Source organism: Somniosus microcephalus, chromosome 10, assembly GCF_052327205.1.
Source record: "Somniosus microcephalus isolate GS21.2 chromosome 10, FLI_Smic_1.0, whole genome shotgun sequence".
NCBI lineage: Eukaryota > Metazoa > Chordata > Chondrichthyes > Squaliformes > Somniosidae > Somniosus > Somniosus microcephalus.
Genome location: NC_140996.1, coordinates 212,237,264 through 212,261,193, shown reverse-complemented (window position 1 = coordinate 212,261,193; position 23,930 = coordinate 212,237,264). Strand labels below are relative to the sequence as shown.

Sequence of the window (23,930 nt, the reverse complement as noted above, 5' to 3'; positions counted from 1 at the left end):
CCTGTAGAGGGTGCCGCGCTGGATCAGACGCCAGATTAGAGCAAGTCTACGCTCAAAAGCCCACAAAAAATTTGTGGGCGGCTGTCAGCGAGGTGAATGGCGAGCGTTGTTCCATCGCCACTGACCGCAAAATTCGGGCCATTGTTTCTGTTCTCTGGGAATAGCTTGATTCTCACAGGAGGCATACCATGTATATCGTCACAGGGATCAGCACAATCATGAACACTTGAAGTGATCAGCATTCAATCTCAAAGGAGATTCTGTGATGGCTTGGCATGTAAATGCACCATTTAAGTGTCTTTCTAAGTCATACAGACCAGAAAGGTCCCAGTTTCCGTCTTCAGTCTATGCTGTGTTAGCTCATCTCAGCCTGATTGGCAGTAATGGCATTACAATTGGGTGTCCTGGTTAGGGAAGAGAAGCACCAGCCAGGGTTTTGCTGATCACTGTCCAGTGACCTATGCTCTTTCCCCATATCCCTGCAATTTTTTTCTCCAAGTATTTATCCAATTCCCTTTTGAAAGCTACTATTGAATCTGTATCCCACCACCTCATTCCAAATCCTAACCACTCGTTGCACAGAAGATTTTCTCATGTCACCTCTGGGTTTTTTTTCCAGTCACCTTAAATCTGCCCTCTTGTTATCAACCCTTGAGTCATTGGAAACATTTTCTCCTTATTTACTCTATTATGATTTTACATTCTTTTATGATTTTAAACACCTCTATCAAATCTCCTCTTAGCCTTTTCTGCTCCAAGGCGAACAACCCCAGTCTATCCACGCAATTGTAATCCCTCATCCCTAGAAGCATTCTAGTATATCTCTTCGGTACCCTCTCCAAAGCCTTCACCTCCTTCCTAAGCTATTCTGGGCACAATACTTCAGCTGGGGCTGAGCTAGTGTTTTATATACGTTCAGCATAACTTCCTGGCTTTTGTACACTCTGCCTCTATTTATAAAGCACAGGAGGATCCCATATGCTTTATTAACTGTTTTGGTATCCTGTCCTACCACCTTCAAAGATTTCTGCACAAGTGCCCCCAGGGTCTCCCTATTCTTACACCCCCTTTAAAATTGTACCATTTAGTGTATATGGTCTCTCCTCAGTCTTCTGACCAAAATTCAATTCAATTCAATTCAATTTTATTTGCCATATGTAACCAGTTCAAGTACAATTGCAATGGAATGCTTACTCCCCGTAGGGACACGTCAGTTATTCATAACCGGGCCGTGTTCAGAAAGTCAGTTCAATGGCTTCCAGTGGCAGTGGGAGCACGATGTCCCTCAGCCGCTCCGTCCTCCTCGTCACCGCGGCCTCCTCCTCACTGTTGCCGGCTCCAAGTGGTGGCCTGCTTCTCCCGCTCACGATCCGACCTCTGGCCGCCATGCCTGGCTCCCCTCCTCCCAGTCGGACTGCGAGCTTCCCGCCATGGAGCTGCCGGCCGACATGCTGCAGCGGGTCGTCGTGGCTGCTGCTTGTTGCGCTGCGCTGCCTCCGCCCGACTCGCTGAACACATCGTCAGGATGTGAAGGCTCTGGCCGCCGCGGCCTCCTCACCGTTGCCGGCTCCACGGTCCGACGGCCCGGGGCTTGCCTCTCCCTCTCACGGTTCGGCCTCTGGCCGCCATGCTCGGCTCCCCTCCTCCCAGTCGGAATGCCTTCCCGCCGAGGAGCTGCCGGCCGACGTGCTCCAGCGGGTCGTCGTGGCTGCTGCTGCTGCTCGCCGCGCTGCGCTGCCTCTGCCCGACTCGCCGAACACTTCGCTCCAGTTGCGGGAGCGAGCAGCGAGAGCTGGCCGCCTGAAGCAGGGAGAGCACGCTCAGCACCGGACCGTGTCGGCCACCATCTTGACTCTCCTAAGTTCACACTTCTCTGCATTGAATTTCATCTGCCATGTGTCTGCCCATTCCAGCAGCCTGTTTGTGATCTTGAAGTCTATTACGATCTTCCCCACTCTTTAATTGCAATTTAAAAACAAGTCCAGTTGAATGTGTCTTTTGCATCCTGCTGTCCGATGTAATTATTTAACTTTGAATTCTTGAAGTATGACTTTAAGTTTTCGGCTTTGCAGAATAGACTTGAGGTGACTGAGATTAAAATTGCATGCTGTGCCTCAGGATAAATTGAATATTAGGTATTCAACGGGTCTCTTGACAAGTGATCATTCTTCATTCTGTTTAAAATTCTTTCAGATGTTTTGTGCCACTGAAGATTTTTGTTGTTGCACAAGATGAGGTGTTTTTGTATTTATCATTAATTCATTGGATGACTTGAGGATTTGCTTACGGATTTGTATGGATCAGGCTTGTTTAAAAAATATTATATGATTTTAAAAAAATCATTAAATGTCAGTCCATCTGCTTGCAGATGGGGAAAAATTTGTTTATGAAGCCGGAAGGAAATTTAATATTTAAACAATATTTGCCAACACAGCTGTCTAATGAAATTGAATAAATTAGAAACCAAACAAAAAGTAATAGGTAAATTAATACATTACACAGTCCCCTTGGCCCCAGGCCCAACAGTGAGGTCGTTTAATGACTGACTGACTGACTGATTTCCGATCTTCGACTGAAGGTGAAAGTGGCTGGGCACATCATGGCGGTTTTGTATAATGCTGAAAATCTGAAATAAAAACAGAAAATGCTGGAAATAGAACAGTCAGCATCTGTTAAGAGAAGATTCTCAGTCCCTAAGCTCTGGAAATCCTCCCTAAACCTCTCCGCCTCTCTGCACCTCTCTCTCCTCTTTAAAACCTACCTCATTGAGCTTTGGACCAAGCTTTTGGTCACCTGTCCTACATTTCTTGTTTTTAATAACTACTGAATGGCCCATGGTTTGTGGGAATATGTTTTTTTTATAGGCATGTAAAGTGGTAACTGAGTTGGGAGGGAGAGGTCAGAACCAATGTTCCCCCAATTTTTTTTTGGTTGCACGGTTCCTTTACGGACTGCACGGCCCATTCAAAGTTGTGCGCATGCGTGAAATTTTGCATTTGAAAAACCGGTCCCGGGCTGCGCGGTCGCGCAGCTTAGAGGGAACATTGTTCAGAATCTCACGCCACAGCACCCTCTAAAGCAATTGTTACAGCAATTGTTTACAAACAGGATTTCCATTCTAAATGTTTGCATCGGCAGATTCATGTTAAATGTTGACATACAAGTGTGACCACAAACCGTGACAGCAAGAGAATGTCATCTGCCTCTATTCAGTAAAGCATGGAGCCTGTGACTGAGCCTCACAGAACAAGTAGGTCTTCGGTTCAATCCTTGACCTGTACATATTTAACCTTTCTTCTCTGGTCCTGCCTTTCCCTGGCTGATTGCTATCTGACCACCCCTCCTGGAACTGTTGTGTGGATACAAGATAAGAACTGAATCGGGCTCGAGTGATGGCCTCCATTGTTGGGCTGCTGTGAGCACAGCTTAACTGAAACTCTCAGTGCTGGATTGTCCGCTCATGATTGATTTGAGAAGTACTTGGTTGAAAAGTACGTCAATCAACCATTCAAGATTCATTCAAGAAAGCTGCTTTCACTGTTGCCAGTAATTGAACCTGTAGAAACATTTTCAAAAGAGACAGACAGAATGAGATGTGATTGTTGAGACTATTGTAATCCAAGTTGGTATGATTACCACAAAGCGCTTGCATTGTATCGTAATGGAGGCATATCTCTCTTCTGAAGTTCATCTTTTTCATATCATTGCAGTTTGTGCATCAGTTTAGTTGAATTGCATTGAAATTTCTACTATTAACTGCAACCGAGACTGTTTTCAAAGAAACCTGGATATGCTTGCTGTTGCTGACATACCGATCAAGAGCAGCCACAATAAATACCTAGACACTGCTTCATCAATCATTCTGGTTCATTAAGCATGCTTATCAGTGTAGTCTTTGCAATTTGTGTCATGTTAATGAGTCCAGACAATCAGTGAAAAAGGAGTTAAATTAAAATAAAGTCTCTCTTTCTCTCCCATTTGTCCTGAAGTTCTTCTTTGGGCTGGGATTCACTGGCACTGACAGCCCCCTCCAAATCACGGGGTCCTCTTCTTTTCCAGCTGTCATTTCTGTCAAACACTGGGACCCTCTATTTCCCCCAGTACTGCAGAACCTCGAACCACCATCCCCATATTGCCAGACTCTAGACACACATCTCTCTCTCTCTCTCTCTCTCTCTCTCTCTCTCTCTCTCTCATGCAAACGCTCCCTAAAGATTGGGACACCACTCCATAGTGTTGCATCGTCTCTCTCTTCCCCCCTCGCCGACTGCTCTCCCCCCCCCCCCTGCTTCCCCCCCCCTCGCCCTATCTCCACCTCACCCTCCTCTCCTGCATCCTCCCAAATAATATGTAATATGCTCACACTATGTAATTATCATTATCAGCTTCATCACTTCTCTTTTTTCCCTGTGCTAGTTGAAATATACTCGCTATTATTGTGGACCCACTTTTCAGCATACATCTGCAGCACAATAATTCACATGCCTCCAGTTGCTACGTTACGACAAAGTTCATGGTCCAGCTTTTCACACTCATACAATGCTCTGGCTTCATACAAAATGTAACTACAGTAAACTCTTTCGTATCCGGCACCGACGGGACCGGGATGGTGCCAGTTGATTGAAAATTCTGGATAACGGAGAGGTATATCTACCGAGGCTATTTTTAACTTCTGGGTAAGTCCCTATGAAGTATTTATTATTCCCTACCAACTATATTATTCCCTATACAACTGAAGATTTCCGACCTATCACCTGACAGCCATGAATCCATCAGGTGGTTAACATGCACCTGCAAACCTCCAAATGGAGAAAATTCAGCTCTTTCTCCCCGACAGGGATTGAGTACATAATCTGACTGTCCTTGACGTTCACTTCTCTCAGCAAAAAGTGCTCCATTTCCCAGCACTGTCATTTGTTACAATGATGAGTAAAGAGAAACAGCAAAAAACAAACCCCATAAGTTTTAAAAAGAAATTTCTCCGCATCCCAAGATAATCCAGTGATTTCAGAAAATCTATTTCACATCAAATCGTCAATAAAACCTGGGACTTCCCTAGTCTATATGGCACAGTAACATCCTGAAAAATGAACTCATCCATTGAGTCTCTGGGAAACACACATTCAATTCTAAAGTAGCTGCCGCACTAAATACTCTGAAGCAAACAGAAACTAAGACTCGGACTCGGCAACATTTCCGGTTATTGAGGTGTTGTTTTCTGAGTGTCAATTTTGCCGGTTATTAGAGAATTCGGATGATTAAGTGCCATTTAAACAAGAGTTTACTGTATTCTTCTGCTTAGAACCACCTTGATTTTAAGGCTGCATAGAATTCTTTCATGTTGTCAAATACTGTTTTATCGTTGTTATCCTGTGTTTAACTACTTCATGACTTTGGCCATTTCATATTATTAGGTGTTCTATTTTGGCATTGCCTCTTACATCAGTTTTTCGGAAGCCTTTTTTGTGATTATCTTTAACTTTGTCACTTTAGCATTTATTTTCATCCATATTACAAACGTGGCAGAGTTACCTTTTCAGATATCTCTTGTCATTTCTCTCTTGTGCCTTCAATCAATATTGCATCACTAATGAGGGACGCAAGAGATATTTGACAGGTTGGCTTGTTTATCAGTTGACCAATTGCCTTGAATGCAACATCCAAGTCATTAAAACTGTACCTCATAATAAATCTTGAAAAGATTGGGTGATGTGACGCCTTCTCGTTGGTTGGGATGTACAGCACAGAGCTCTGTTAAACTCTTTCGGCTGTAACCGTGTACAAAGTGTTCACATCAATATGTGTGTCAGATTTGCAATTAACAATCTGCATGAAAGTGTCACATATACATGGATTTTATGATTAGCAAATCATGCCAACGCCAATTTTAAGTACGGCAAGTCAGATGGAGATACTGCAAGTTTAATACCCACACAAATTTATGCACACCCTTTTTGTGGGTAATTCTTTGTTTTTATGAAATTTAAAGGTGGATCAGTAAAAATGAATCTTGCCTGATTTTAATTTTACCTTTCAAATGCCAAAATTCTGCTTCTTATGGATCCAGAGATGCATGCGCATTGCACTGGTGATAACATCACCTATGTTGCGTGATGACCTAGGAATGCAATGTGTGCACTGACATCAGTAAGATGATGCGCACGCATCTCGGGGGCCATCTTTCAGTGACAAATTGTAGAGGTGTAGCCAGCCCCATGGTACGTTCACTTCACTTGTCGGTATTGCTGGTCATATTACTCGAGGTTATGTTGGGATAAAGCATCTGAGAGCAGAAGCTGTCGAGTGTGAACAATTAAATAAAGTTGATCCTTACTTATGGTGGTACTGGTTGAGGGATAAACGTTAGCCTGGGCACCAAGTGAGCTTACCTGCTTTTTGTGCCATCAGATCTTTTAAGTGCAGCTGAGTCATCAGGGCCGTGGTTTAATGTCTCGGCCACTTCCGACAATGCACCCTTCCCTGAGTACTGCATGAAAGTGTCAGCCTAAATTTTGTACTCAAGTCCTTGGAGTCGGGCTTGTACCCGTTGATTTTTGATTTGGAGATGAACGTGCTGCCGCTAAGATAAGCTGACAGCACACTACAATGCCAATTTTATTTCATTTTGACAGCAGCCATCCTGGCTTCTCTGAAATCGGTTGCCTATTGATGGTAAAGTGACGGCTGTTTGTTTTTTTTGGCCTTTGGACACTGTGATTTTGGCTGGGACTACTCCAGATCATTTCACATTGACCCTTGCAGCCAGTTGAAGTAAACTGTTCATTCCATTGGTCTGGTCTGTTTTTCAACTTCGGTCTCATAAAAAGTTAATGTGTTAAGCCACATCTACACCACATCTTCCTGTAGCTTGTGGTTGTTTTAAAAATAAACTATTTGGAAAAGCTTTTGAATCTGTGTGTTTGCTTGCATAAAGTTGATTGCTTTTTTCTATAGGTAATACATTGGATGCAAAACATTTTGGGACTTCCCAAAAGACAAGATATTACGCCACTTCTGTTTATTTTCCTTTTCCTCCCTGTTGTCTCTCTGTCATTGACCTTAAACGTTAACTCTGTTTCTCTCTCCACAGATGCTGCCTGACCACCTGAGTATTTCCAGCATTTTCTGTTTTTATTTTGTATTTTCAGTATCTGCAGTATTTTGCCTTTGTATACTGTGATTTACGTTGTGCCAAGCAAAAAAAGGTGATTGAATGCTCTTCATTTTACCATTGATGACATTTACAAAGAAAGCTCCAATGAACTACTTTCATTTATGCATTTATAGGCACTGAACTTGGCATACAGCAGCATTTATAGCAACTACAAAAATTTTGTGGGTCCTCCTCATTTTAGCGCGATTTGCAAGCTTCTAGGCTATCAAGGAATTGCTGTGGTAATGGAGGAACTACTGAAAGTTGTTAAGAGCCTTGTAAGTATATTTTGTAAAGTGGACTTATTTATTCACGTCTTAGGTCTTTTACAACTGTTCAATCTTCAAATGCTTTTACTGTGGCGGAGCCACTAAGGGATTCCGATCAAATGTATATAATTCCCTTTAACAATATGTTAGCTACAGCCTGAGTCTGTATCTTTGTATATACTGTTGACATGTACAGAGCGCGGTCCCTTTAAGAGCGCGAGCAAACGCGATGACGTCACGCTGTTCATCACGTGATCCCCCACCGGCGGGAAAAACGTGATGACGTCATGACGCCAGCCACAGGACCGCCCAAGCAGTCCTCGTGGAGCCTCCGAACTGACTAGACCTGTATTCGTAGTTCTCGTGCGTTTGTTTGTTAAACTCAATTTGTTTTACATTAAACATCGTTTGTTTGATTGCCTGAGTTGACCTCAGTCTCTTGATAGGAACTAGACATTCCTACATTACTATAAAAAATAATCCATTGGTGGCAAGTATTTTCCAACACCGTTTATCTTTTAAGCTAAAAGAGGTCTAGTGAAATAGTTACACAGTCAGTCAGTCTCTGGGTGTGCTTTAATAAAATAAAAACAGAAAATGCTGGAGACACTCAGCAGGTCAGGCAGCATCTGTGAAGAGAGAAACAGATGTAATGTTTCAGGTCGATGACCTTTCGTCAGAACTGTTCTGACAAAAGGTCATCGACCTGAAACGTTAACTCTGTTTCTCTCTCCACAGATGCTGCCTGACCTGCTGAGTGTCTCCAGCATTTTCTGCTTTTATTTCAGATTTCCAGCATCTGCAGTATTTTCTTTTTTATATCTGGGTGTGCTTTGTTTAGTTGAGGGCATTTCATTCATTTTTTTCCTTTCTGACGAGAACTGTAAAGTTTTTTTCCCCCCCCCCCCAGGAGGTGGTGGAGGGTTGTCTTAAAAATACAACAGGTTACAAAAAAAATCTGCTGTTAACAATTGTAGTGTTGGGTGCAATTACAGAAACACCCAGTATTACTGGCATTACTGACTTTAGGTATGAAATGTTATTTAAAAAAGAAATCATTCTGATATGGGCAAGATGCAAACATCTGTCTGCACATAAGAGCATATAAAGAACGGAGTACCATATAAATCAGGCTGCTCCCGGGAATCAGAACAGAAATCCACCAATTCAGGCCAGAACCAACCCTGGAAACCCTTTACTTAGTTGCAAATACAGTAATCATATTTGATATTTTATTCCAAAGCCAAGGACAAGACAGATTTGGGTAACGGTCACTAGAATCTGCATTTAACTAAGCACAGAACGTCCTCTTCACCACCACCACCACAACCTGACCTGATTCTAAAAGAAATTAGATAGTGGCTTGAAAAAAAAATTGGAGGATATGTTGAGTGAGCAGGGTAATGGGATCAGATTAGGTAGCTCATGTGGAGAGACACCTTGGTGCAGAGTTGATGGGCAAATGATCTGTTCCTGTGCTATAATGTTCATGATGCTATTATAGTCACGAGTACATAGTTCCAGAAATTGGTTCATCCTAAGGTGTCCAGTTGCACAGTTTTGCCTGAAGAGTTACTTACATTTTTAGATTGTTGCAGATCCTCATTCCTATCTGTGTTGATTTGAGACAGCAAGTGTTCTTTTGCGATACTGGAATTTTAATGCTTTGAAATACATTTGAAAGTTTCAGAATGTAAACAGCCAGTTTGATTGTTGAAATGAATATTATAATTTCTATGGAAGGATCATTTGTAAATTATGTGACGCTTTCAGACCATAGAAAAATTGAATTCAAAAACTGTGAAGTGTTTTTTCTTTTGTTTTTTGGTAACCTGGTGCCGCAACATCAAGCATCTGAATTAGATATAGAGAGAAATGTGAAGCAAAGAAAGGACGTTTGCATCTGAAAAGCTGCACTGAGTGCTCAAATTTCTATTCGCAGAATTAGAGGATAGAAATGAAAGCGCAGCAGGCAAAAAATAAGTGGCTCTTTGGAGGGTCTTGAGCTGCTGTGGGTAATAGCCGAGGCCTAATGAATAAATTACACGTTTGTGATTTATAAAAATGCATTGCCACTCTTGTATTAACACAACCCTCTGTACATGTTTAACCTCAGCTACAAGGGACCATTTTGCAGTACGTGAAGACTTTAATGGAAGTGATGCCTAAAATCTGCCGTTTACCCAGACACGAGTATGGTTCACCAGGTTAGTATAACCTATAGACTGTCCAGATTCCCAGAAAATTTATATTGCTGAGCAAAGATGACGTTGTGCTAAACAAAAGGTTACAGTGGAAACAACTGCTGTTCCTTTTTAAAGAAAATCTGTATTCCAGTTTTCTCACCCAAGTGGCCATTATTCATACTTAAGGTGAACAGTAAGACCTGGGGAGCATTATAACTCTCTCCTCACGAGGCATTCACACGAGCATGCATCCAGCAGGACTCAATAGATAGTGAACAGAGGGGATACCCCTGGCTAATTATTGATTTTTCTTGTCCTAACCTGGGAATGTTGAGGCCAAACACCCACTCCTAATCTATCAAATCACTTCTTTGTATGTTTTTTCGAACGGCCACCGACTAGTGTATGCTTTCTCACTCCTCGCCATTTTAGTGCTCTTTTAAGTTAAGTTTTGCATTTAGCATTTAACTTAACTTTAACCTTAACTTGTAGTTTCTTTCAAAGAAATGTACTCATTGGGCCGTCAGAATGACCCGTTTGGATTTTTAAAATTTATTTCCATCTGGTAAATTTCCCTCACTTTTGGTCTGTTTGGCTTTTGAACATCATAAGGTAGATACAGATGAAGGAAGTCATTTGGCCTATCCAGGTTTATCCGGCTGGAACAAACCTGTAGTTCCATGCCACAGCGTTCAACTCTTTCTCAAATAATTTGTGTTTTTTTCCCCCTCCACTCACCTACCCAGTCCACGTGTTCATCGTGATTTTTTTAAAAAATGACTGACTTCAGTCCCAAATCTGCCTTTCAGCACTTTGAACCTTGTCCTACTGTCACCATTCAACTTGAAATAGTACTACAGATTTAACTTTTCCTACATTAGTTACTGAGAGATCAAAGTGCTTCCCATGGGGACAAAAAAATCCAGCAAGGAACTATCACCTAACGGAAAGAAAATCATGTGTATGGAGAATGAAGGAGATCTGGGGGTCCTGGTTGATAATAAATTGAAGCTATCTCAACAATGCTCAGTGGCAGTGAGTAAAGCAAATCCGATGTTAATAGGTCAGTCGTGAAGTAATCCCACCACTTTATAAGTTATTGGTGTGACTGCACTTAGAATACTGTGTGCCGTTCTGGTCACCATAGTACAGAAAGGATGATGCAGCTATTGAAAGGATGCATAAGAGTGCAACCAGTATGATTGAGGGGGATGTAGGGACTGGATCATGATGGGAAATTGGGCATGTTCTCACTGGAAAAGAGAAGGTTGAGAGGTGATATGATTGCTATTTTTAGGATTCTAAAGAGACTAGATAATGTCGACCATGACAAGCTGTTTCACCTTGTCCAGAACAGTAGAACCAGAGGACACGACTTGTTCTTGAAGGGGGGTAAATTCAAAACTAATGTGTGAAAACATTATCTTTGTGAGCGAGTGGTTATCTATGGACCAGGCCCCCTAGAGAGATGGTGAAATCAGATAGTGTTAATTGGAAAATAATATTTTGGAATACAGTATGAGTAATTTGAGAAGTGACATAGTAAGTGTAGCCTGCTTGGGAGAAACAAGTAACTTTGAACCTACGGTTCTCAAAGCTTGCCACCACTGGGGATTTTCCTCACCTCATGTCTGGGTCTGTTGTAGACTAATTGATAGAGATTGATTGACATGATTAGACAATAACTCCATTAATGTTGTATCATGCAACTACTAGGATGGTAGAAGGCAAACTAGATGGACCGTGGTCTTGTTTGTCTAGTAATTTTTATACCTCTAAGGTTTCTTCTTAGTCATTTCTTTTTCAGGAGGCTATAAAACCCAACTCCACTCTCATAACTCAGTGATCAGTCTCTTGCTGAGAAGACTGCTGCAGCAACAACTTGCATTTATATAGCAACTTTAATGTAGAAAAATTCCAAGGAGCTGAACAAAAAAAATAGGCACTGAGCCTAAGGAAGAGATTTTAGGAAGGGTGACTGAATGCTTAGTCGAAGAGGTAGGAATTAAGAAGAATTTTGAAGGAGAGAGATGGAGGAGTTTAAGAAGGGAGTTCCAGAATATGGAGCCGAGGTGGCTGAAGGCACGGCTGCCAATGATGGGAACGGGAGACCAAAGTCAGAAATGGACAGCTCTGGGCGGTTTTTCCATTGAATGAGGTTACAAAGGTAGGGAGGGACAAGGCCACGGAGGGATCTAAACACAAGGATGAGATTTCTAAACTTGAGGCGTTGGGGCACCAGGAGCCAATGTAGGTCAGCGAGGACAGGGTTTTGAGGGTGAGCAAGACTTGGTGTAGGATAGGATACAAACAGAAAGGTCCAGGATAAACTGAACTTTATGGAGGATGGGAGGCCAGTCAGCAAAGCATTGGAATAGCCATGTCTGGAGGTGACAGAAAGATGAGGGTTTCAGCTGCCGATGTGCTGAGATAGCGGCAGAGGCGGGTGATGTTATGGTGGCGGAAGTGAGCTGTCATTGTGATCACGAGTAAATGGGATCCAAAACTCGGCTCGGGGTTGAGTAGACTGCCAACGTTGCAAACAACCTGATTCAGCTTGAGACAATGGCCAGGGAGGGAGATGGAATGGGTGGCAAGGGTACAGAGTTTGTGGTGTGGGACGAAGATGATCAATGCTTACTACAACAACAACAACTTGCATTTATATAGCACCTTTAACGTAAGAAAACAGCGCTTCAGGTTTAGGGAGGGAATGTGCGCATATTGTCACCAAGGGGCAGCATGATGATGATAAAGGAGGGGGGACCAAGGGAACTCTGGAGGTGATGGTGTGGGGCCAGAAAGAGAAGCAGTCAGTAGGGATGCTCTGACTTCAATCGGATTGCTAAGAGGAGAAGCATTGAGGGCGGTCTCGCTGAGCTGGAATTTGGAGTAGATGGTGCAGTTAACCGTGTCAAAGGCTGCAGTGAGATTGAGAAGGATGAGGAGGAATAATGCACCATAGTTACCGAGAATTTATTTTGTGCTGGTGGCTTGCTCGCGGGCTCCCTGCAGCTGGCTCCCAGGAGCCTCCAATGATCATTCAATAATGGCTACTGACGCATCCAATTATTCACCCTTCCCAATTCTTTTGAGAGGAGACACGGCAACCTCCACTCAGCAATTTCCAACCCAGTACAGCTTGGCTCGGTAACCGAGCAGAGTAGTGACTGAACATACCTTTGCCCTTCACTCTCTTTCTCTGTGCATTCATGATCAATGAATCTGCACTGCCCACATAAAGTGAACTTTTTAATTAAAATAATATATACAGGAAACTTTTTTATATGCCGGTTGATCAAAAAGTCCGGATTACAGAGAGGTATACTTACCAAGGTACGAGAGCCCCGTACACGGCCACAGGTGCAGGAGCCCCAGTTACACGGCACTTGTGCAGGAGTCCTGGTTACACAGCCACAGATCCAGGAACCCCGGTTACACGGCCACTAATATATAGTAAAACTTACCTGAACCTACTCCTGAATTTTGCCGGTTGAGAGATTTCCGGATATTTAGGTGCCGGTAAAAAGAGAGTTTCCTGTACATCATTTGACTGTTCTAGCACTTTTTCTTTTAAACTATATTTGTTCAGAATATTCTGGAATGTACAACCAAAATCATCCCACAGAAATGTAATGTTTGCACTTAATTCTGTGACTCTCAGCAGTGTAACTTTGTGAAATCAAAATGTACTGCTTTTCAATTCACTACTGTTTTAGTGGGGCAAATGTTCAATCTTATTTCTGTGCAGACTGCTTTTAAGCAGTCATTTTCTTTTTGGCCGCAGTATAGGAGGCTGAATGCACAGCGTTTATTTGATCAAAACAAGGAGGCTATTCATGCAGTCTGAATAAATGAAATCTATGTTATTCCCATTTTATAATAAAACATAATATTTTATATTATAAAGTAGTATTTTAAGTATATGTGGCTGGGGATTTGAATTCATTTTATATTTAGTGGAAGTAACCTTTTTTATAAAGGTTCAAATGTCTTAAATTTTCCTTATAAATCCCTCGCACCTCCTGCCAACCCTCTAATGCCATTCAGTAGTCAGCTGCTAAGAGCAGTGTTCCCTGTAATTTTGTTTTGGCACGCGCGGCCCCTTTAACGGGCTGTGCAGGCCATTCAAGATTTCACACATGCGCAGTTTTCCTATTTAAAAGCTGGCTCACCAGCCTCACGGGATCTCAAGAGCGCTGCGTGGCCACCTAGTTTAATGGGAACTAAGCGATGTTTGAGAGTGGGCCAGTGCGGCTTGTCCGTGGTGCCGTTATTGCCGTCCCGGCTGAGAGCATGGAATTGGTATGTAAAGAACTGTGGGCAGGAACTTGTACACTGCCCTTCTGTGGCACAGTTGCCTGGAATGCTATACTTTATGGAATTCCTTAACCTACAGTTTACAGGCAGCACTAGAAAACATTGCGTGGTTAATGCCAAGCATAGATTTAGATTGGGACAGCTGTTCAGTGTAACAGCAACTGTGCATAGTTTAAAAGTTGAAAATGAAATTCAGCCCTGAATGCTGCTTACTGATATTTCAGTGGCTCAGCTTTTGAATTTTCTTCTAATATAGTTTTTGGTACAAATATGTTGGAAAGACCAGTTCCTTTGTGTTTATGATGACAACAACCTGCATTTCTATCGTGCCCCCCATATACAGACCTTGGAATGCCTTAGAGTGGTGGATAGTGGGGGAGAAAGGTCAAGAGGGGTTTTGGGGACGAAAGCACAATCCAAGAGAGGGGTTTTCAGGAGGCTTTTAAAAGCAGAGAATGACCAGGTGAACATGTTGAGCCAGAAGTTCCAGAGGGCATGGACATATGGCTGAAAGAGCAGCTGCCAACGGTGGAGTGGAATGAAGGAGCAATTCCGTGTCGGTGGAGCAGGGGCTGCGCACACACATTTGCGTCTGAAGGATGTGGACTGTAGAGGAGGGACTGGTGTCAAAGGTACTGATGATGTGGAAATGGGATAGTGAACTCCAGTAACATACGCTGTTATCTATGACTTTTACTAGTGCAGTTTCAGTGCTGTGGGTGGGAAACCTAATTTAGCAGGGTGTAGTGGGAGTTTAATTGCAAGGCAACGCCACGTTTCAGGACTTCTGAAAGATTCGGTTAGTTGGAGTCGGGCTGCTGGTTGGAGAGAATGGAGACTTTGCGAGAAGGATTTTGAGGAGGGGGTGATGATGGATTTCAAGGACATAGCAGCAAGTTGGTGTCACCAAACATGTCGTTGAGAAGGGGAAATTGGGTGGCCAGGAAAGGGTGAAGGGAGCAGGTGGACAAGCTAAGTTTAGTGAAGGCTGGTGGGGAGTGGCGAGAAGGTGGGGTTTATAAGTATTTATATTGATATCTCTCCCGAAGTAAGATTATTCTAGATGACACAGCAGATGTTCCTTGTTCATTTATTCTACATCTAGAAGTGAAAGGGCAAACAGACGAGGGAATGGAAATTACTGGTGCACAAGTCACTGAGTTTGGCATGTAGGAATTTTATTTGTCATTTTGTCTTGCTGTGCCCCTGCTGTATTTGGAACCTTGTGTTGGAAGCATGCCTGAACGCGTTTTCCTTGCATTGGTTGGCAGTATTCATCTGTTGTCGCATACAAGGAAAAAACCCCATCATTTTTTAATATATATATATATATATATATATATATATATATATATATAATATATTTCAAGATTTTTATTAATAATCACAATAAAAGAGACCATGGTAGTTAGAACAGTAAAGGAAAAACATGCTGTATTACCAGTGATTCTCAACGGTGACCGCTTTGAATACAAAGTACCCCCACATGAAAAGTGAAATCTGATTACGAAGACACACATTCATTCTCAAATAAGCAAAGTTCATCAATCTTTCTGCACTGAACAGGGGAAGAACGTTGGCTGGGCCAGGCCAGGATGTATAGAAACATAGAAGATAGGAGTAGGCCATTCGGCCCCTCGAGCCTGCTCCGCCATTTAATGAGATCATGGCTGATCATCCAAATTCAGTACCCTGTCCCTGCCTTCTCCCCATATCCCTTGATCCCTTTAGCCTTAAGAGATATTTTTAATGAATTGGCACCTTTTGGGCAAAAATAACTTGTCAATAATCTTACTGTTTGCACTTAAGAAAAAGCTTAGCATTTTGTGTTTTTTTTTCTAAACTTCTCTCTCACAGGAATTTCACACTTGCAGAACCCCGAGTTATCCCCCCCCCCCCCACCTCTCTGAATTTCCAAATTTGCCAGATTTACAAAAAAAATTAAATGCAATCCCAATTTTCAGCAACTGATTCAAACAAATTAACCGAAGGATCTGACTCCACTCGCCCTGCAGCTTCTGTGCAAACTCCAGCCACGTGCTACCCCATTTACTGCCCAATATAACACTTCCCAACGACCAAACTGGTTACTCGAGACCACGTTTTGGATCCATGGCATAGCGTGGAGGCCCTTTTCTAAAATGTTATCAATTGACAGCTGGTCGAGCATACAGACATTGCCATTCAGTGGAGAATTCCGCTTTTAATTGCAGCCATTTGAATGTATCGGGTAAAGTACAATGTTGCTTATGGTGTTATGGGCCTGGTACACTTAATGCATTTTATCACTCTGGACCCGTAATGTCCTACACACCAATTTGTGGCAGGTACCAATGTGCATTAACAAGACTTGCTTTAACAGTATCTTCAGTATTGCCGGCCGCTGGTTATTTTGTTTGGTAACAGAATTTTAAGTAAATCTGTTAATAGTGAGTGGTAACTAACTAGTTAACATAATGCATATCTTATGTTCTTTAGTTATAGTTCACCAGGAAAAGCCAGTGCATATTTTACTCATGCAGTGGCCGATATGCAAATTATTTTTCTTGACAGTAACTAAAAGGTAGCTGCGAGGAATAATTTGAGCATTACGATCTTGGCAACTCAAATTGACCAGTGCTTTGGCACTAAAATGCTGCAAGCTGGCTTCAACATTGTAGCATTTTTCCACCTCTTGCTTTCTTATTTATTCCTGGAGGTTGAACGAATGAGAAAGATTTGTTAGTTGTTCACTTTAGAGATGGTTTTCCTCATTCTTTGAAATGTCATTCAACCCCAGATAATAAGTTCCCCGTTTATGTATTTCTTGGTTCTCACAGTGACTTTGAGCATTATGTCTTGCATGTGTTTAAATTCTTTGCTGTTGCATTGTGATGAGGTTAGGCACTATATTGTAGAGAAGTATGTACCTTCTGAAGCTCTGCATTTCCTGCCAACTGGTGGAACCACCGTTTGATGGGTTATGATGTGTCCATGTTCTGGTTAGAAGGATGGTGACACTGCACTTATTTTCTGGTGAGTCGTGCTGCTTACAATGTCAGAGTTCCTGGTAGCTAGTAGCTGCTGTCTCCCATGTTGGATCTTCGTCACGCCCGTCAGTTCTTCAGTGGATAACTAGCGACTATCCACTAGTGGGGAGGTTAAGTGAGGTTTTTTTTAGGATTGAGTTGGTTTAAATTTACACACTTGGAAGATTCGAACCTGTCCGGCAGACCTGCAATTCTCCAGGTCCCTGTTGGTTGACCACCCAGCTTGGCTCATTAGTAGGACCTGGAGAGGTAGACCTCACTGCGGCTAGGATTTGTCCCATCCATTTCCAGATAAGCATGCAAGCTAGTGCCAAAACAGGTGGCTCTGACGACAGAATATTTACCAGCATCCTGTGCTGATCAGCTGCGTGGTATTAAACTTCAATATCACTGTAAACACTTGAAGATTCCCCAGGTCTTGGCTCGAGTCGACCTGCACAAAAGCTCTTGAGTTGGGAAGAAGGTGTGGCCTCGGTATTCAGCAAATAGAAACTGCAACATTTTGCATTCCTCGATGGCATATTTCTGCTCCTGTCAAGTACCCGGATGACCAAAGAAAAGCTGCAGTATTGTTTAAAAACCATCAGGGTTTGTTCCCAAAGCAAGGGAGTGGGATAAGATCACATAGAGAAAATACTGTATTTATATTGCGCCTTATAACATTTCTCTCATATCTCAAAGCACTTCACATGCAATGAATTAAATTGAAATATAGTTATTGTTATATCAGCAAACAAGGGAGCATTTTGTGTATAGCAAGATCACACAAACAACAAATGATTGACCAATTAATAAGGAGTGTGATGGAATACTCTCCACTTGCCTGGATGAGTGCCGCTCCAACAACACTCAAGAAGCTCAACACCATCCAGGACAAAGCAGCCCACTTGATTGGCACCCCATCCACCACCTTAAATATTCACTCCCTCCACCACCGGCGTACCGTGGCTGCAGTGTGTACCATCTATAAGATGCACTGCAGCAACTCGCCAAGGCTTCTTCGGCAGCACCTCCCAAGCCCACGACCTCTTCCACCTAGAAGGACAAGGGCAGAAGACGCATGGGAACACCACCACCTCCAAGTTCTCCTCCAAGTCACACACCATCCTGACTTGGAAGTATATCGCCGATCCTTCATCGTCGCTGGGTCAAAATCCTTGAACTCGCTCCCTAACGGCACTGTGGGAGTACCTTCACCACACAGACTGAAGCGGTTCAAGGCGGCGGCTCACCACCACCTTCTCGAGGGCAATTAGGGATGGGCAATAAATGCTGGCCTTGCCAGTGATGCCCACATCCCATGAACGAATAAATTAAAAAAAAAATTTTTAAAAAAAAGCTTTATTGGTGGTATTAGTTGAGGGAGGAATATTGGCCAGACACCAGGAGAAATTCCTGCTCTTTTTTTGAACAATCCCATAGGACCTTTAATGTCCATCTGAACCACTGAAAAGGAAGATGGGACCTTGGTTTGTCTTCATCCAAATGACTGTATAGAATAGGTAATGAATATTACCTTGCTTTATTTTTATGAAATGCAAGATCTTTTAAGTTTGACAAATTGTATTTCTAATCAACAGGAATTCTGGAATTCTTCCATCACCAGCTAAAAGACATTGTGGAATATGCGGAACTGAAGACTGTATGTTTCCAAAATTTACGAGAAGTTGGAAATGCTGTTCTTTTCTGTCTTCTTATTGAGCAGAGTCTGGTAGGTAACAGTGCTAACTACCGTATGTATGACCTAGAAAGCTATCCGATAAAGCGCATTCCCCATCCCTTTATTGGAGAGTCCAGTGGAATTTTTTCCTCTTCTCCCATCTGTCATTTCCCCCCCACCCCCCCCGCCAAAAAAAACCCGGTGAAGGTAACAGACTCATCCAAAGTGACTTTTATGGTGTAAATTGCAGAGAAATGAAAAGCAGAATTTCTGCATAACGGCTGTATTTTGAGACTTGTTGCTGTCTAGTTTTTTTTAAATAATGCTCCGTCATTATTATTATTTTGAGACTCCGATCATTGCCACATGTCACTATTGCTACATACTTGAATACCATCGTGCCGAGAAACTCCAGGATGATTTGGACAGGTTGGGTGATTGGGCAGAAACATGGCAGATGCAATATAACGTGGATAAATGTGAGGTTATCCACTTTGGTGGCAAAAACAGGAAGGCAGATTATTATCTGAACGGCAATAGATTGGGAGAAGGGGAAGTGCAACGAGACCTGGGCGTCCTTGTGCACCAGTCGCTGAAGGTAAGCATGCAGGTGCAGCAGGCGGTTAAGAAGGCAAATGGTATGCTGGCCTTCGTAGCAAGAGGGTTTGAGTACAGGAACAAGGATGTCTTGCTGCAGTTGTACAGGGCCTTGGTGAGACCACATCTTGAGTATTGTGTGCAGTTTTGGTCGTCTTATCTGATGAAGGATGTTCTTGCCATGGAAGGAGTTCAGCGAAGATTCACCAGGCTGATCCCTGGGATGGCAGGAATGACGTATGAGGAGAGATTGGGACGATTGGGCTTGTACTCGCTGGAGTTTAGAAGAATGAGAGGGGATCTCATTGAAACTTACAAAATTCTGACAGGACTGGACAGACTAGATGCAGGAAGGATGTTCCCAATGGTCGGGGAGTCCAGAACCAGGGGTCACAGTCTAAGGATAAGGGGTAGGCCATTTAGGACAGAAATGAGGAGGAATTTCTTCACCCAGAAAGTGGTGAACCTGTGGAATTCTCTACCACAGAAGGCAGTCGAGGCCAATACATTAAATATATTCAAGAAGGAGTTGGATATATTTCTTAAGGCTAAAGGGATCAAGGGGTTTGGGGAGAAAGCAGGGACAGGGTACTGAATTTGGATGATCAGCCATGATCGCATTGAATGGCGGAGCAGGCTCGAGGGGCCGAATGCCCTACTCCTGCTCCTATCTTCTATGTTTCTATTCTACAACCATTAAAGTACATTGCTATGGCTTATGTGCTATACCAGTGTCTTAACTTCCAGGAATAGCCCAAAAGGTTGGGCCCAGCTGTACCTTGTCCTGTGTCAGCTTAAAAGGCTGCGGACAAAGCACTGGGGTTCTCTGGCACCCTCCCAGTATCCTCCAGTTAAAGTGCTTGCCTCTCGGGGCTCTTGCATTCGTGCTACCTGACACCTGGAGCAAAGAAGCCATCAGAATCTTTGACCAAACACAGATTCAAGCATCAACTCCCATTTATTTCATCTCTCTTTTGAAAATTCTGCATATTTCTTTGACCATAAAAGTAATCATGATAAATACCCTTCTCAAATACGCAACCCTGAGTAGCTGCATTCCACAGTGAATTTTCCTTAATTCCCAGCCACATGGAACCATTGTGTCCCATGGGGTATTTGATGATCTCTTTCTATACTTATTCTATAACCTTCACTCCTATTCATAACTAGATACTTATTTAGCTTGTTTCTGTGTTCATTCTTTAAGGATGTTAATCAGCACAGCACTGCTTTTCCTTGTAGTTTGTTCCGCATTAAAAACAGTTCAGAGGGAAAGCTCCCTCTTACCTCTGATCGCATTTAATTTCCTACTTTAAACCACAGAAGTTACAGCTAAAGGAACGCATTGCATCTGCCAGCTCTTTGCTAGAGCAATCCAAAACTAAGCCAATGGCCTTCATCCCACTCTGTTTCAAATGATTAGCCACTTTTCCCTCAGTAGAAGCAGTGGTCTCTGCTTCAGCTACTTCCTGTGGTAAAGTATTCCATGCTTCAGCAACTCTCTGCATAAAAGATATTTTTCCTAACCCCTCTCCTCAACGATTTTAAATTGATGGCCCCTTGTCTTTGACACCCCATCCAGAGGAAATAGTTTTCTTTGTAAATTGAGAAACGCAGGTGAAGGGCCAAGATAGGGCCCTAAGGCTGAAAAGAATAGGAGAGAAGATAAAACAAATCAAGCAGTAGTGATTGGGTGACGTCCAGTTTGGGTGTTAAAGTCTGTAAATGGTAGCAGGAGAGATGAATGTGGAGGAGGTGAGGGCATTTACTGGGAGAGAATGAATTTCAGTAGAAGATCTGATGAATCTTGATTTCAACACAGTGAAGAAGCAGGGAGGAAGAAGGGGATACTTGGAGCTTAGTAGGAAGTAGGGTATTGATAAAACAGGCAAAGGTTTCAGTGGGAGGGAGTGGAGGAGGAGAGGGAAAGAGAGACTGAAGGCTGGAAGTGAAAGAAGGGTCAGCTATCTGATGCCAAGCACATATTTTTTTTATTCTCCCTGGTTCAGGTGAGATGTTTATTGGAGCCTCCACAGATGTGAGTGCAATATTTAAGTCTGTGACATTATAGTGAGTTTTTGAAGGCAAAAGGAAACTGAGCTTCTCAGACACAGCTTTACAAATGAAGGAAATGCATGAGTTCCTATGGAGTTTAAAGAATATAATGAAGCCAGAATGTTAATAGATGAAGGAGGACTTTGGGTGAAGTCATTAATGGTAAAAATATTTGGAGTTTAGAGATATAAAGAAATTATCTTTGGCGAATAATTCGGATTCAGTAATATTTTCCAGTGCAGACATACGCACATGTTCTTCCCCCTAAGTTGATTTGTCAGAAAGACCACTTTGTTTCTTTCACTTCTGCAACATCTATCTACTCCACCCCTACCTTTCCACCTCTACTGACAACCACGGTTCACTGATTGCATAGAATCTACAGCACAGAAACAGACCTTTCGGCCAAACTAGTCTACGCCAGTGTTTATACTCCATAAGCACCTCCCACTGTAATTATATCTTCCCAACCTGCTCCCATATCCCTCTATTCCCTTCTCCTTCATGTATGCATCAACCCTCCCCCTTAATGCATCAGTGCTATCTGCTTCAACCTTTTCATGTGGCAGCGAGTTCTACAATCTCACCACTCTGATCAAATAAAGAATTTAGCAGCAATTCTTTTTTTTTATCGGTTGGTGGTTATCTAATATTTATGCCCCCTTATTCTGGACTCGCCCACAAGTGGAGACAGTTTTTCCACATCCACTCTATCGAATTCCTTCATAATTTATATCCAGTCTCTTCTTAGCCTTCTCTTTTCCAGAGAAAAGAGCCCCCCAGGCTGTCCAATCTTCGGTCGTTCTTCAGGGCAGGGAACTTGGTCTGGCCCATGTGTGACTCCAGTTCCACACTGTTGATTCTTAATACCCTCAGCCCAGCTAGGAATGCACAGTAAATACTGTCTTGTCGGTGTTGCCCAAATCCCAACCACAAAAAAAACCTATACGATCTTCAAACTAAATGCAATTTAGGATGAGAATGCTAAACATAGTGTTAATGCCCAAAATTGGATATTCTGTTGAAAGTCAAAGTAACTTGTTTCACCTCATAGTAAAATGTTCTTGGGAGATGCAGGCACTGCTAACAGCTTCACAGTGCCTTTTTATATATAAACAGACAGTAAATGATATTGGCAAGTAATCTTTAAGATGCATCCCTATTTAATACTTAATGTTGAGTGCTCCCATCTCATTCAGTTTCATATTCTTTGACAGCATCTTGACTTGTAGGTTAATGCCTTAGATTGAATGTGTTCTGAAGTTTGTGCAGGAAATATTGCTTTTAGACAATTGAATATGAATTTTGAAACTCCCTTCTCTGAACAACGTTTCACACGTTCCAATACATGTTTTTGCATTTTTTTTTCCAAGGTCACTCTATTGAACTGCACTTCATTATCAAGTAAATTAGCAAAATATTCAAGGGAAGCAAAGGTTTATGTGGCGTGCTCTCTAGTTGTACACCCAATCACTATGCATTTGTTAACGAGGAGCCCTATTAACTCGACTCGCACATTTGATTTGTATTGTGTGCTCTTATATATATTTTGTGTATGTATTAAAACCATTGAATGTTGAATCTTTTAAATAAGTGGCTTTTCAGTCCTCATGAACCGTCAGAATGAGCAGAAGTTCATTAATCTGCAGCTCTTGAGCACTTATAGAATGATACAGCACAGAAGGAGACCATTGGGCCCACTGTGTATGTGCCAGCTCTTTGAAGAGCTATCCAATTAGTTCCACTTCCTGCTCTTTCCCCATAGCCCTACAAATTTCAAGCATACAGTATATGCAATTCCCTTTTGAAAGTTACTGTTGAAACATCCAATTTCCCCCTCGCCCCCTGGTGTGAAAGCACCTCAACTCTTCCCTCTGTGGGAAGTTCCGAATCAGCTGTGCCATCCAGGGAAGGGAATCCTTGTTGTGAATCAGGCTCCATGGCTCATTACTCACTAACAGCCCATTGACCCACAACACACATGTGCTACTCAATACAATTAGTTAAAAATTAGACAATTATTGCAATAATTCAACAGAAAAACCTATTTCATAAGCTATTTTTAAATGTAATACAGGTACAATAGTAAATTTTCTATGCAGTTCTCTGCGGCGCCTCTGAATTGTTGCCTGAATATGTCTTCTCTCTTCAGTCTCTAGAGGAGGTCTGTGACCTGCTGCATGCTGCACCATTCCAGAATATTTTGCCAAGAATCCATGTCAAAGGTAATTGCTGAGAGCACCAATTATTTGCTGCCCAGTGAGATTTTCTATTTACTGATGTCAGGAAATGTAAAAATCTTCAGTTTTCAGTGCAGTAATTTTATAACCTTTTTAGCATTAAAATGCAATTTCCATGTTTTTAGGCTAATGAAATTAATGTTTAAAAATTACTTCAGCACACTGACTTCAAGCCGCCATAACCAATCCAGTCTTAAAAATGTAGCTTAAATTCTTTAGAATATGCTTCAATAGCCTTGATTGCAGTACAGAAAATTAATTGTAGTTCTTACAAGAATTTTCCATGTAGAAGAGTTCTGTAAACCTTCTGGATTTTAGCACATTCCTTGCTTGAATGACGTTTTACTTCTGTTTAAAGTGCTGTGCTTTTACATTGAATAAATGGGTATTTCTCGTGTGTGTGTGTGTGTGTGTGTGTGTG

General features: G+C 42.3%; 1 protein-coding gene across 3 annotated transcripts in view; it reads left to right on the top strand.

Moving 5' to 3' along the window:
* Positions 1-23,930, top strand: part of cyfip1 (cytoplasmic FMR1 interacting protein 1) — a 195,323-nt gene that overhangs the window by 162,949 nt on the left and 8,444 nt on the right. For all 3 annotated transcript variants that reach the window (XM_085999564.1, XM_085999566.1, XM_085999565.1), the window contains exons 25-28: positions 7,288-7,431; positions 9,539-9,629; positions 18,538-18,668; positions 23,422-23,494. In XM_085999564.1, coding sequence (XP_085855690.1) covers positions 7,288-7,431; positions 9,539-9,629; positions 18,538-18,668; positions 23,422-23,494 — 439 coding nt within the window. The remainder of the gene's footprint in view (positions 1-7,287; positions 7,432-9,538; positions 9,630-18,537; positions 18,669-23,421; positions 23,495-23,930) is intronic.